Genomic DNA, 14,977 nt, shown 5'->3' with positions numbered 1-14,977 from the left:
CAAATAGACAATATTACTTATGTGGACTCTCAGAAAAGGGTTGAAACACCTGATATCTAAGTGGCATGGGATGTTTTGGAAGATTGGGCATATCATGTCTGTCAAGCGGACCGCGACACTTAATTCTGTGATAAATTTGTTATTCTTATTACCATTTTCAGTTCACTATATTATGGAAATTGAAAAGATAATATGGTAATGAGCTGTACGTGACATCTTGCACTGTTTCCAACATACACAATAAATCTTTTTAATGGGGATTTTCCGGTTGTCTTTTCCGGAAGTATAGTATTTTTTAATGCCAAATCTTAGCACATGCAGAATATAAAGTTACTAGTAATCTTTCAAATTTCCTAATGAAGTTTGTAGTGCCCTTTTATCCATTGCCAAGATGCATGTACTTAAGCACGGGTAGCATAATATTGTTTATATACTAACAATATATGTTACCGGTGCTTAAGGAACATGAGATGTTGCATGTTATTTGACTGAAGCTGTAAGTGGTTTCTACCCACATAAGACAACTGAATAAAATCGTACTATACAGCCGACAGTTCTGTTCCTAAGCAATATTTAAATGATTCGTTTTAAAATACAAGGATTAACAAATAGCCAACAGCACATCATTTCATTGGTCCGAAAGGATGAAGAACACTATCACAGTAGGTAAAACTCAGTTTGTCTTAAGTTTCAAATTACAACGTAAATATTTTAAGTGAATGAATGAAAGCAACATGCGTACGGTTTGAACTGTTAAATATTAGCTTGATCATAGTTGTTGGTGAAAAACACTTGTTATTCCAACAAACACCTAAATATTGAACTAACCAGCACAGAATTGACAAACCCCACTCTGACTGGATCGGGTCAAATACTCACATTATAGTGCTGCCGATTGAGAGTAACTGGAACCTGGTGGCACCTTATTGGGCTACTGATAACTATTGAATACAATGTGAAATTCTTCTATCACTGATGTGTTTTCCATAAAGATCAATCATTGTAGAGAGCTATCAGAACTTTTAAGATGGACCGTTTGTGAAACACGTTAGTCTCATGGTTTATCGTTAAAAATAAGCATGCATTTTCTTTAAAAGAACTACAATCTGTGATCAGAAGCATGAAAACTTCAAGATTTACTGTAAGCTTCTAAACATTCAATATTAAAACATCTAGTTGGTTGGTACAAATCGGTAATGTAGTCCATATTCCAAACAATGGGACAAAAACACTGTCCGTATCACCTGCTCCCATTATCAATATTGGGATGTCAAAACTGTCACAACGTCTCAATGTTAGTAGGAGAAATATTGACGAATTCCTCCATAATGTTTGATTACCAAAATAAATCGTGACCTTTCGTCGTTATCATTGTTGATATTAGCTCGATTGGTAACATTTACATTCAATGTTAGTTCTTAACTTTTTACACCCGAAATTCTCATTGTTTTTAATGTCTATACTTTCTACTATTGAAATAACAAAAGAAAAAGGGAACTGATAAACAAATACAAATAAATACAGTGATGCATGTGGGCTTTCGGAACAAGAAGACGAAATGACAAATACAGCTGTAAAGATGCATCTGTTATCAAAAATTAAGATCGTGCTCCATCGAGTATTTCAAGTTATAGAAAGAAAAGTGATATAAAAATGTAAATAAAAAGAAATACACATTCAATAATAATTTAGAAGTATATGAAATGAAATTTTGTACATATCGTAAGAGATTTAAATTACAAATGAGCGTTATCGTAGAGAATATAAAAAACATAAGAATTGAATACGATATTGTAGAGAATATGCATAACAGATGTAGATTGAACAGATATAAAACGATATCGTAGAGAATAGGATTAACATAGATTATGTAAATAACATAAATGTAGACTGAATACGGTATCGTAGAGAATATAAATAACAAATGTAGATTAAACACTTTATCGTAGAGAATTTAAATAGCAGATGTAGATTACATACGATATCGTGAAGGATATAACTATCATATTTAGATTGAATACGATATGGTAGATTGTATAAATAACAGATGTAGATTGAATACGATATCGTAGAGAATATAAATAACAGATGTTGATTGAATACGATATCGTGGAGAATATAAATAACAGATGTAGATTAAATACAAAATCGTAGATAATTATAAATAACAGATGTAGATCGAATACAATATCGCAGAGAATATAAATAACAGATGTAGGTCGAATACAATATCGCAGAGAATATAAATAACAGATGTAAATTGAATACGATATCGTAGAGAATATACATAAAAGATGTAGATTAAGTACGATACTGTAGAGAATATACATAACAGTTGTAGATTGAATACATATTTAATACGATATCGTAGAGAATATATATAGCAGATGTAGATTGTCCAGTGCAATTCAAAACCTATATACAGATATACGGTTAAGCTTTTTGGAAACTTTGGAAAAAGTATAGCTTATTTCGATCTCTTTGTTTTGGTTGGGGCCGTTCCTTTATTGACATATCGCCCATCGCGAGGTTTATTTCCAGCTCTTTACTTAAACGTTCACTTTAAAACTTTCATTTCAAGCATTTTTGACCACTGGGAAGTTGTACAATACCTAAAGACAAAATCATTTTTGGGAAAGGCACGAATACTGCACCCGCAGTGCACTCTTATAGATAATAGTTATTATTTACTGACCTTGATAGCTGGATTGTATTTCACAAGCCATTGAATAATGGAAGAATAAACATCATAAACCCGCCATCAAAATACCATAAAGATTTATAATTGAGTGGATTTGAATGCTTGAATAGAAATAACGGTAGTAAAATCTATATCAAGTTTATTTAAGCTGATAATTTATGGGGAATGGCGTGTCAATATCATATAATGTACAGAACAATCAACCTACTGACTCGGTTTGTTGACTGAAGTGAGATGATCATAAAACAGTTAATGCATGACAGTTACATGCATACAAGGGGAAGAATGACATGTCATTTCCGGCCTTGCTTTAAAAAAAATTATAGCACAATGAATTGAAGCTTGTAGAACGGAAGGAAGATTTCAGGTTATCATTTTTAATAAGTAACTTGTGTTAATTTTTGTAATAAGCTCAATTTTATTTTTTCTATAATCTGTGATATTGAAATGAATTTACATTTTTTTGTCCCACGAAATCGTACTCAATCCACATCTGTTATGTACATTCTCTACGATATCGTATTCAATCTACTTCTGTTTTTTTAAATTCTCTGCGATATCTTATCATCTACGTCTGTTATCTCTATTCTCTATGATATTGTATTGAATCTATATCTAATATTTATATTCCCTATGATATCGTATCATATTTACTTCTGTTATTTATATTCTCTGCGATATTGTATCATATTTACTTCTGTTAAGTATATTCTCTGCGATATCATATATTTACTTCTGTTATCTCTATTCTCTATGATATTGTATGGTATCTATTTCTATTATTCATATTCTCTACTATGTCGTATCCTAGATCTTCTTCTGTAATATATATTCTCTACGTAGGATATCTACTTCTGTTAAATATATTCTCTGCGATATCATATCATATTTACTTCTGTTATGTATATTATTTACGATATCATTTCGAATCTTCACTTGTTTTTTTTTTTTCATATTTTCTACAATATCGTATTTACATGTGCTTTGCTCGACAGAGAAAACATCTTAATAATGGTTTATGTTAGTAAGTTCTGAGCGGTTACAGAATACGTTTTATGAGAATTCCCACTAAGCATATCGTTGGCGATGCGAAATGAGTTTCCCATTCCCAGGTTGTTTGTGATTTAAGTCTATATAAACAACATAATTATGGTCATAATAAACTTTATGGCCCCAATATTATAGGCATTTATTGACATCGGAATTTTAACTGTCCCGGGTCAGATTAACTACTTAGGTTATAGAGCCTACATCTACACCTATTGAAATTGTGGATTCTTATGGTATTGACAGATGTTGGAGAGCTAAATGTCAACACTGCTTCTAATGACGAAAGTCCGTCTTTGCTGTAAAAACGTGTTGTACTAAATCTACAGTCATGAAACCCATTCGAAGATAGTTACTGAGAGATTTCGGTAAGCTTGACAATCTACCGCCTCCCCTCCTCTGTTTCTCCGCCCTACTGCCGCCTCCAATATAAAACATATCCATTCCATTTGTCTGATACAATCTTATCGATAAATTGATGGAACACCATGTCATCGTCCCGACACAAAGATTGTTTTCATTACAGTTAGGCATGAAGAGAGGTAGATATGTAGAAAGATAAAATGCAGATGAAATATAAAGCGAATAGATATTATATCATTGTTACATAGGCCGACAGTCCTGAGCCCGGGGTTAAAGGTAAGAGTAATAATTGTAGTATACCCAAAACATAAAGTTATTGTGAAATGTCACAGGTATATACTGCATTTGCAGAAAGTTTATTTGAATATTTGCATCATTCAATATGAATTACTATTTTCTTATGAATACAACTAGACCTATCCCATCAGATTTGCACTAGAATCGAAATTATCCAAGGTTCAGCCAATGTGAAAATTTGTGAACCACGACCAACGCTTTTGAGAGTCAGTACCCACCTTCTCCCACGTCTTCCTAGCCTTAGTGCAGGCCCTCGGGTACTTACACCTTATAATATACTATCAGTATTTATCTATTTCAATACAATATCCTTCCATGTCATAAAAACCGATAACATTCTGACACTGTGGACAATTTATCGCAGTCGGAGGGAGGAAGTTTAATTAATGGATCCATCTAAACGTTATGCAAATGAGCGTCATGGTGACACGCTTCAGATATATCAGTTTATTATCTATCTTGATTGTTTTATTGTCGGTTTATTTGACAGAATATTATTAAAATCTTGATAAAGATTAATATGTCAACAAACGCTTAATGATTTTTCCTGTTTTGATTTCTTTTCCTGGGGTAAAAATCACAGGTCTACTCATTCTCATAACAAAATCGATGATCAATGCTTAATTTGGAAATAAAATTTTGTTCCCCCATTTTTAAAAATGTCAGATTTTGGTGGCCTACAAGTGAAAACGCCTCGCCGTGAAAACAAATTTGCTTTCTGTAGGTCTCAAAAGTCTGTCAACCAAAGAAGGGTAAGCAGGAAAACTCCCTCTAAATGCTTCTCTAACAAAGCAAGCTCCCACACTAATCCAACACCCCATCCCAAACTGCGATGAGAGTAGCCTATGATTTGTCAACGGCGAGACTCAACCGATCAGACACAATCAGAGCTTTCATCCAGAATCTTTCTATTAGGCGTACACCTTAGTACAGATAAATTCTATATTCTAGTGCGTGATAGTAAATGTATTTAGGTATTTTAAAGAGTTGAAAGGATTATATTGTATAGTAAGACGGTCTGCTAGTTGGGTTTTATGAATATTTAATAAACAGAAAGTAATATAATTTGTTAGGTCGAGAAAGGAATAATAAACGGGGTCATTGGGTAGGGTTCACAATCTTATTAATACCCAGTTATTAAATACTCTCTTTCAGCTACCGTGTCACAGTCTGAATAGTCTATTGCCTCATAATAATCAGATCTATAACTTGTCACTTGGTGTACTTTGACAACGTGTACGGCTAGATGCGCACGTGTATGTTCCATCTTCGGAGGCCTCGCATGTCAATACTTATTCACTGAGCCTATATTTTAGATAGAAAGAATTATTCAACGTGTAGGCCTACGGAAAGTCGAAATAAAAGCAATTCACTTTAATGGACTTTCACATCGTCCACGCTCATCCTTTGGAGTCCAACCAACCACTACTAATACATGTACATGTATGTGGCTTTCATAAATAAAACACAATCATATAGTGCCGGCTTTGAACACAGTCCCTTTATATAAGTTTGGTAACTGCATAAACGAGAGAATAAGAGGGAAAATGGAAAAATGACATTTTAATCATATTGCATCCGTCAACTTTTAGTAACAACTCTTTGATCTTATGATGTGAAAATTTACATGTTGAAAAGGGAGGTAATTCATAACAAAAAGAAAATAATTTTGCGTACACGTTGCCTTCGCATAATAAGTTGTATTCGGACAAGTCTAACATATAATCAAAATCAATTTCGAGACGTGTGAATCAATGAAATCTTTTTTCACAAACCTACTTCTTGAGGTTGTATATATTAGTTTGGATCTAATAGAAACAGGTGCTCGAAGTATATAGGATAAATTCCTTAGACAGATTTTCAATGTTTTATAAGAGATTATTATACAGTATTATAGAGTCTTTCACGTCAACAAATACTGGCCACGACATCTCGATTGTGTCATGTTATGTCATGTCACGCTGTCACACACGCTTAGTTATGTCACAGAGTGACACCAAGTGTTCAAGACATGAGATATTATGACACATGTATACCACGCCTAAATGTAATACTATATAATTTTATGCTAACTTTGACCCAGTAAGTGTTACATAACTTTGCGTTAGGCTACAAGTTAGTTTGATACACCTATTACCATACAGTATTGTTGACTAAGAGTTTTAAATTCCAGCAACTCATTAGATGCTTTCAGTTGCTGGCAGTCGTTAATAATACAGTTGCTCACAGATCCTGCATGTGCAAGATCAACCTTAACCAACCTGTGTCTTTAGTGGTCAGGCACTAAGAGACCTTTTACAGATTATAGTCCTGGAATCCCACACATTATTCTGCTTTCCAAGGTTCTATTTTAGCGCCACATGTAGGCCTACACGTACAATCAAATAATTGACAAGGGATATATATTTCAATTTAAATTGTGATATAAAAATATACAAGCATATTATATAGCCTATCTATCAAATATCACTATCTAAATTTTTCAGGTGAACATGACCGGGGGCGAGGGGGAAATATTATAAAGAAAATGGCCACACCTGTGTTTTTTAATCAACTCGGTGTCAACATTGAGATAGGGAGACGTTGAGTCGACTTTAGACTGAGTTTCTACTCTATTATCAGATAGCGCAGTAGTAACAATAAGAAGCTATTATAGGGGGCTGTCAACCCTGACACCTTACTCGATTAAAAACTAATCATAACACGTGACAGTTTTCCTATGTTATCTTTATAAATAGCAAATAACCAAGTCTATCCCCAAAAAACTGGCCATTCATTGCCAATTTATTCTCAATTTCTATTTTGCACGGTGTTCTTTGTTAAATTTTTAGGATATGATTGCAAATTGATACCACGAATAAAATGTTATTAGTAATCTTAAGAAGTATAACACATAGGCCTCTCGGCTTTATAGCATAATAATTATCGAAAATGCAGAATCAAAAAATTGCACTGCATGAAAGTGAACTTGTGCAATAGTAGTCACCCACTGTTTTTCCTCAGGAGGGTAGAACCAGTCATTATAGACATGTACCTTTTGTATTGCTGTTGAACAGTATCAGTAAATGTATATTACATGTATGGTAAACTACGAATGCATTCGGCCTACGATTTGCGGAATAATTCGCTATGTTTACCTTTATTTTCTCAACACATGGAGTCATAATAAACCAGGGCGGAATTTATGACAGGTTATCATCGTGCAATGGCATGCTGAACTCAATATCATTACAATTTATGCGCCGTTAGTCAAGCAAACTTATGGTCATTCGTGGCCTAGTGTCTGGCATTGAGTTAATTATTGTACGCAGGAGGACAACGGAACAGCCATTAAATATTTCAGCCAATGAACGTAAAGGTAATTGATACCATTGAAATCTGATTGGTTATTTGATGACACGAAGTTTCTCTATACCCCTCTATCTCTCTGTGGTCGTGTATAGAATATTGCGCAGATGGAATTTTGGGGTAACTAGAAACAGTTGAATTGTATTTGTCTGTTTGAAAGTGCCTCACAAAGACGGCCATATGAATATGTCGGATAGTTGTGGATTATACGGTTGATAAAAAACGAAGGATTTTAGCCGCCATGCTGGAGAACTGATTGAGATTTTGTCTTCTTATTATTGGTGATTAGTTTGGACTTCGTTTAGCTGTATTTTGGATTCAAAATGGCGAATGGAAAGATGTATACGAGAGTGACTTTATTAACGTTTGTGGCTTTGTTACTGGGAATTGAAAATTCAGGTCGAGTATGGAGTAGCACGGTACACACAAAGATAACTGATCAAGAATTGGAACCGCATGGAAAATGTGAGCCAATTACCATTCCCTTGTGTAAAGACATTCAATATAATGAAACCATTATGCCAAATATTCTGAACCATCAGAAACAAGACGATGCTGGTTTAGAAGTGCATCAATTTTTTCCATTGGTTAAAGTGCAGTGTTCAACCAAATTGAAATTTTTCCTGTGCACCATGTATGTTCCAGTTTGTACTGTTTTGGAAGATGCTATTCCGCCTTGCAGACCCTTGTGCAATCAGGCAAGAGATGGTTGTGAAAGTTTAATGAACAAATTTGGTTTTGAATGGCCTGAAAGTTTAAAGTGTGAAAAACTTCCAGTGTCAGGATTATGTGTTGGTGAAAATATCACAGAGCCAACATCCCAGAGGCCACCTACTGGACCTGATATACGCCCACCTTATACTGGCAAACCAGGGTTTGGATCTACCAACCCACCCGTTACCTACAAACCCTACCCTGGTAAAAATAGAACCAGAAGCTTTAACTGTCCAGATGAATTGAGGGTTCCACGAGGCTTTGATTACAGCATTAAAATTGGAGATCATCTTGAAACAGATTGTGGTTCTCCTTGCTATAATACATTTTTCAAATCTGAGAAGCGAGAATTTGCTCGATGGTGGATTGGAGTTTGGTCCTGTATTTGTCTGGCATCAACCCTGTTTACAGTGCTAACATTCTTGATCGACATGCAGAGATTCCGGTATCCAGAACGTCCAATCATCTTCCTGTCTGGTTGCTATTTTATGGTAGCTATGGCTTATGTTGTGGGATTTGCTCTTAGGGAAGAAGTTGCTTGCATGGACCCCTTCGATCCCCCCACAGACACCAAAGTTCCTGTTCCTAAGGAGAAAATGGTATCTATCATAACCCAAGGCACAAAGAAGGAAGGCTGTACAATATTGTTTATGATGTTGTACTTCTTCAGTATGGCCAGTTCAATTTGGTGGGTTATTCTCACCCTCACTTGGTTTTTGGCAGCTGGAATGAAATGGGGTCATGAAGCCATTGAGGCCAACTCACAATATTTCCATTTGGCTGCCTGGGCTGTTCCTGCTATTAAAACTATTGCTATTTTAGCAATGGGAAAAGTTGATGGAGATGTTCTGAGTGGTGTCTGTTTTACAGGAATATTTGATGTGGATGCTTTACGTGGGTTTGTGTTGGCTCCTCTTGTAGTCTATCTGATCATTGGAACCTCATTCTTACTCGCAGGATTTGTGTCACTGTTCCGTATTCGAACAATTATGAAAAGTGACGGCACAAAAACTGATAAACTTGAAAAACTGATGGTGCGTATAGGAATTTTTTCTGTATTATACACTGTCCCAGCAACTATCGTGATCGCTTGCTATTTTTACGAACAATCTTTCAGAGAAAAGTGGATGGTGACATGGTGGGCCACCACTTGTGAGGGATACCACAGACCGTGTCCTCAAAACTTAACCTCTAAGCCATGGCCAGACTTTAATGTTTTTATGATCAAATACCTCATGACAGTCATAGTGGGCATCACTTCAGGTGTCTGGATTTGGACGGGTAAAACTTTCATGTCCTGGAGAAATTTTTACGGACGGATCTTTTCTCCGAAAGCAAACGAATCTGTGGTTTGAACTCAACATCAAATTGTGCTTAGTTGATGGCGTAACTTAAACTGAAACCACTATGAGGATAACAGCGCCCCCCTCTCAGATACAATGTAATACAATGTTGTGAGAGGATAGAGACTGGTCGTCCATGTGTACTAGCTTTAAACTATTGGATATTTTTAAGATTTGGGATCTGGTTTCCCTGGACTTCTCTCCTAGACTAGATCTGCTGGGTTTTTACTGGAACTAAAGTCTGAATTTCTGAAAATTTATAAGAATTTGAATCCAGGAGTTTATGTGGTTGAAATTCTTGAACTAGGATTCAGTCTAGAAATATCCTTAATTGTTGGTAAATCATAATATATTTTTGGTAAAATAATGTGGCGAGAATGGTGATAAACTATGAAAGATATTCTGCCATATTTTAACTGTGCTAGGGTAAATGGACTTATGATGTATAGTCTGTGAATGGTGCTTCAATTAGTAGCAAGAACGTCATGAGAAAGATAATATTTCTTTGAAAATCTGGAATCATAATTAGGAATCTGTTAACCAGACTGGATTCTTGAGTGATTGATACTGCTCCTGTAGAAATATGATGGCTGCATTTCGCTCTTCGAAAGCTTAAAATAGCTACTCTAGTCTAAAGTCCAGACAATGTGTTAAAAAAGAAAAAAATGCAATATTGCCAAGAAACACAATTATTTGATCAAAATCAAAAATTAGATACCAAAATCCTGACTGCAATTTTTTTTGAAAATTAATGATAGTTTGTAGACAAGAAGCCCAAACACATATTTTTTTTTATATTTTGAGTTGCCTATTTTAATTTATTAAAAAAGTATGAAATTCATCTTTAGAACAGACAAATATGTTTCAAAGCTCATAAATTTGCTATTTTTCCAAATTATGATCATATGAAATATTCAAAGGTCAGAATTCTGTATAAAAACAAAAGATCACTTTGGTTTATATCTTGAAATTTAAATGTCTAATTGTGTTGAACAAATATAACAAATAGCCTTGTTTTTAACACATTTGTTCAAATTGTTGTCTGGGAATTCAGAAAAAGTCATGTTTATTGATTGGATCAGGGTTGAGGCTATTTTGAACTGAATTGATTTGGTTATTGATTTATCTACAGTTTTAAGTGCTACATCAATTTTCAATTTTGACCCTTTGTTGATGATTTCAACATGAGTTGTTAGAAGTTATTTTAATGCTTTCGAGCGAATTGCAAAACTAAGGTTGTGGAAAGCCATGCCATAAAAAAAAAAAAACAGTTTTCCATAATTGTTTGTGCTTGTGTTATTAGTTTTTTCAGTCTTAAAAACTCAATAACATAAATTTGTGCTTTTTGTGATTTTCAAATATAAATCAGGGATATCTTTTGAATAATATTTTGGATTATTGATAATTTTGAAGGAAAATATTGAAACTAGAAGTAAGAACTATCAGATTTTTTGTGAGAAAATCATATGGTGCATAGTCATAACTTAACAGACTAAAAAAAATAAGAATTGAGGATAAAAACTAAAATTGTGTGAAATTATAGCATTTTCCTGAACTCTTGGTAAAAATTAGAGACAAAAACAACAAGTTTAGTGAACAAAGGTAAATTATTCTAGAACAAACATAATGTTCCCTAATTATCTACAAAAATAAGAGAAAGCAAGACTAAAAATTGAGTGAAAGTTGAAATATTAACTTATTGTTGAAGTAAGGATATAAGATGTTTGTGAAACAAGTATTCAAACAAGCGGAGTATATATAGATAGAATAGTGACCTAAAACTTCGAGTCAAATTTCACCAGGAGAAAATGTATTGTGCTATTTTAAGAGGACGGCTAAACATTTATGTTTAGAGCTGAACTACATTTTTATGTGTGTATTAAATTTTGTGAACAAATATATAGAAACAATGTACCAAATATACATTATCTTCATCAATTCGGATGAAGTTGAGAATTTTTTACACATGGATAAATATTATTATTGAGTATTTTTAATTTTTTGTGGTCACAAAATTTTAAAAATGTGTTTTATTTACAGAAAAACTTGTTTATATTTCGTGTGAACATACAATGTAAATAGTAAACATTATTTTATTAATATTACAAACTACATGTACACAAGTTTCTTTTTGTGTTCGAGGGACCTTCAGCACAATGTAGGGCTTATCAGTCCATACTACTTTCATATATAACAGTCAATGCCAATGATGTCAAAAGTTGTAAGGTACACAAAAGGCCAATGCTACTTGAAATATTTTCACCTGCTTTTTGATAAGAAAAAAACAGATTTGTGATATGTGCTGACCAATCTTTTGTCAAGGTGCACAAATTAGACAGTATGTTAGCCATGATTTGAAATCCATAGTGATCTTTAGCAACTAATGTTTCTAGGTTCACAGATATTTAAGTAGATATTTGAAAAAAAAAGTCTACTGACCAATTTTTTTACCTGATCTGGCACAAAAATTGGTTCTTTATATTTTGTGGTTGTTATCCTCCTAAAAGACTTACAATATATTTTAAACCTAGTATCTGATTTGTGTTCAAAAGAAGAAATTTTCATATTTTGAATTATTTTTTCATATTTAATATGTGTTGAACATTGTGCTGAAAGTCCTTAATGATTTTATTCCACAACAAATGATCCTTGCATGATTCATGAGTTTTTGAATTTCATTATTTAGTAAGTTATTTTCATATGATCTTTTACACCCACAACCACCTGTCTTCATTTTCATTGTTACCCTGCATATTTCATTTGTTTTATATTTTGTGGCTGGTGTGGCCAATGTTGCTGGTATTACTGACCAATACCCAGATGGGGTATGCTTACCCGTCTTAACACCTGGCACCACTCTGTGACTGCGATTGTCACTTGGCACCAATTCTTGTGTTCATTAGAAGTCTGGTGTTTCTTATATTGAGCAAAATGAACTATGTAGCCCAATAAGGTGCAGAAAAAGTGGGATGTAAAACTCCATGCATTTTATATCATTTGCAAAATGTACATTTTTATATTCGAATTATTTTTGTTTTATTTCAAAATTTGTGTTCCAAGTGAAATCTGGTACAGAAGCAGCAAATAGCAACAGATTTAATCCCTTTTCTCTCAAGTTTTTCTATTTCTTTTATTTTAACATGTGATATTATTCATGATTCGTGTTCATTGTCATTTTCTTTCTTTCATGATAGATTTTGTTCTGGAATAAAACTTCAGCCATTCTTAGAAAATATATTGTTTTGTATACATTATTAGTAGTTGTCCCGTCGTTATGTGTCTTTAAAGGGTAAGAAAAGTAAACGTAACACTCTCAACTCTTTACTGACTGCCTATAACTAGGTTATGAGAGCACAGTCGATCTGATGTTGCAGTACGATTTTTAGAAAGACCTGCACCTGGAAATTGTGTTCTGGCATCAACGGAACTGAAATGAAAATGAGTTTTGCGTCCTATTTCTTTGCTTTTGGTTGGACTTGTGAAGACGAAAAAACACTTTTGCCAAAACAAACAAGAGCCCATTTCAGACCGACATGGTTAACGTAATGCTTTCATGAACACACGAGTCTGCGTACACTGTATATTGCCATCAACCTTTCACGTTCCTATGGCGACATTATACGACCGTTTATCCCTTCAGATGTTAGGTGTGATAAAGGTCATATACTGTTGCTAAAGGAACATAAACCAAGTATTAACTATCCGAACCGCAAAACGAAACCCAAAATCCAAAACAACAATTTGGCAGAAACATTGGTCGCAGCTAAGGAAGTTATTCACATCTATCTTTATGATGTAAAAGCTTTGTAGGACAATATCAGAATTTGCATTCAGACATGGTGAAATTGATCATGTTATCTAAGAATGGTGATTGCCACCTTCCTACGACCCCTCAATCCCCCCCCATTGTAATTTTTTCTGTTTGTTATAAAATGTAACATAAATCATTCAAGTCAATAAAATATTAAAGAAACCAATAATTATCTCCCTCAGTTCGCTAGGTCAGTATTCATTATTTGGACACTACAAGTTAAGGATGATTGAGAAAAAGTTGACATAATAGTAGTATATAACACAATTAACCTATTGGCAGAAAGTTGGAGACTTAACAATTCCTTTTATTTGAAATCAGACTTTCAGCCAGTTTGATTCTGTGAAAAGTTAACCTGAGACGAGCAATTATTGATATTTTACTGGGTAATCAAGGTGATAGTAATCTTTAGTCCCGTTTAAACGGTCTTCTATGTAGAAATCAATATTCCGGTTATAGATCATTTACTCGATATCCCTAGACTCATACAGACTTCTTATTTCCTATAAAATTGCACTTTCTGCTTCATGAACTCTTATTGGTTCCAAACATATTACATGTATATAACGGAGAGTGATTCACTGTTGGTTGCAATAGAAAGTCACCTGACCCTTGGATGGCCACTGTTGTACGAAAGAGACACCAGACATTACTAAACTCTGAGTTAAAACCAGAAAATTTCACCGTTATCTTCTGTGTCAAACATGCACCCATACATCACCAATTGCTATGTCATATTTCGCGAGAATGGTGCACTATTGTACTATTTTTTCTGTTTCTAGAAACATCAGACAGCACCAAGTTCACTTTGTTACAAACCAAATGGTGATCCACTGCTGTGCTATTATCCAATTTTAATAGTCAAAGCAATGATTACTAGGAGTCTCGCGTTAGGCAGGCCCCTTAAGTGACTCTTAATACAAGGACCCTGTATAAGTGACCAATGTACAATGAATCAAAACAACTTAATTTGATTCGTGTATTTAATCATTACATATAATTATTGCACGATTCACTGCGTTTACCAAAGTGTTCACATGAAATATTCTATCTGTTTGAATGATCAGAGGGTTTTTATCGAACAGTTTATTTCTAGTTCTCATTAAAATTGTAGCATGCCAACTGTGGAAGTAGAAAACCTAAAGAACATTAGTAGTACTAGTATGACTCATAGAGTTAAAACGGTAGAATGACATTGTCAGTATAAAAGCTAGTATTAGTCGAGTCAGAGAAGATATTATGAAGATCGTAATGTCTTTGTATTCTATGTATTTATGTTCGACCATCCAGCTGTTTTCAATTGTCATTTTACGAGAAATTTCCACATTTAACCATCAATGTCGTCGTATACGA

At 34.0% G+C, this 14,977-nt stretch overlaps 1 protein-coding gene across 1 annotated transcript; it reads left to right on the top strand.

Moving 5' to 3' along the window:
- Positions 1-8,094: 8,094 nt before the first annotated feature.
- On the top strand, positions 8,095-9,825 carry LOTGIDRAFT_139359 (hypothetical protein; the record flags this gene model as incomplete). Its single annotated transcript, XM_009049418.1, has 1 exon — positions 8,095-9,825. One exon carries the CDS (start codon positions 8,095-8,097, stop codon positions 9,823-9,825), a length of 1,731 nt encoding a protein of 576 aa, XP_009047666.1.
- Between the last annotated feature and the right edge of the window lie 5,152 nt (positions 9,826-14,977).

The sequence above is a fragment of the Lottia gigantea genome (assembly GCF_000327385.1).
Source record: "Lottia gigantea unplaced genomic scaffold LOTGIsca_135, whole genome shotgun sequence".
NCBI classification, from domain to species: domain Eukaryota; kingdom Metazoa; phylum Mollusca; class Gastropoda; family Lottiidae; genus Lottia; species Lottia gigantea.
Note: the sequence above shows the minus strand (reverse complement) of the source record. Positions and strands in the feature narration are given on the sequence as shown.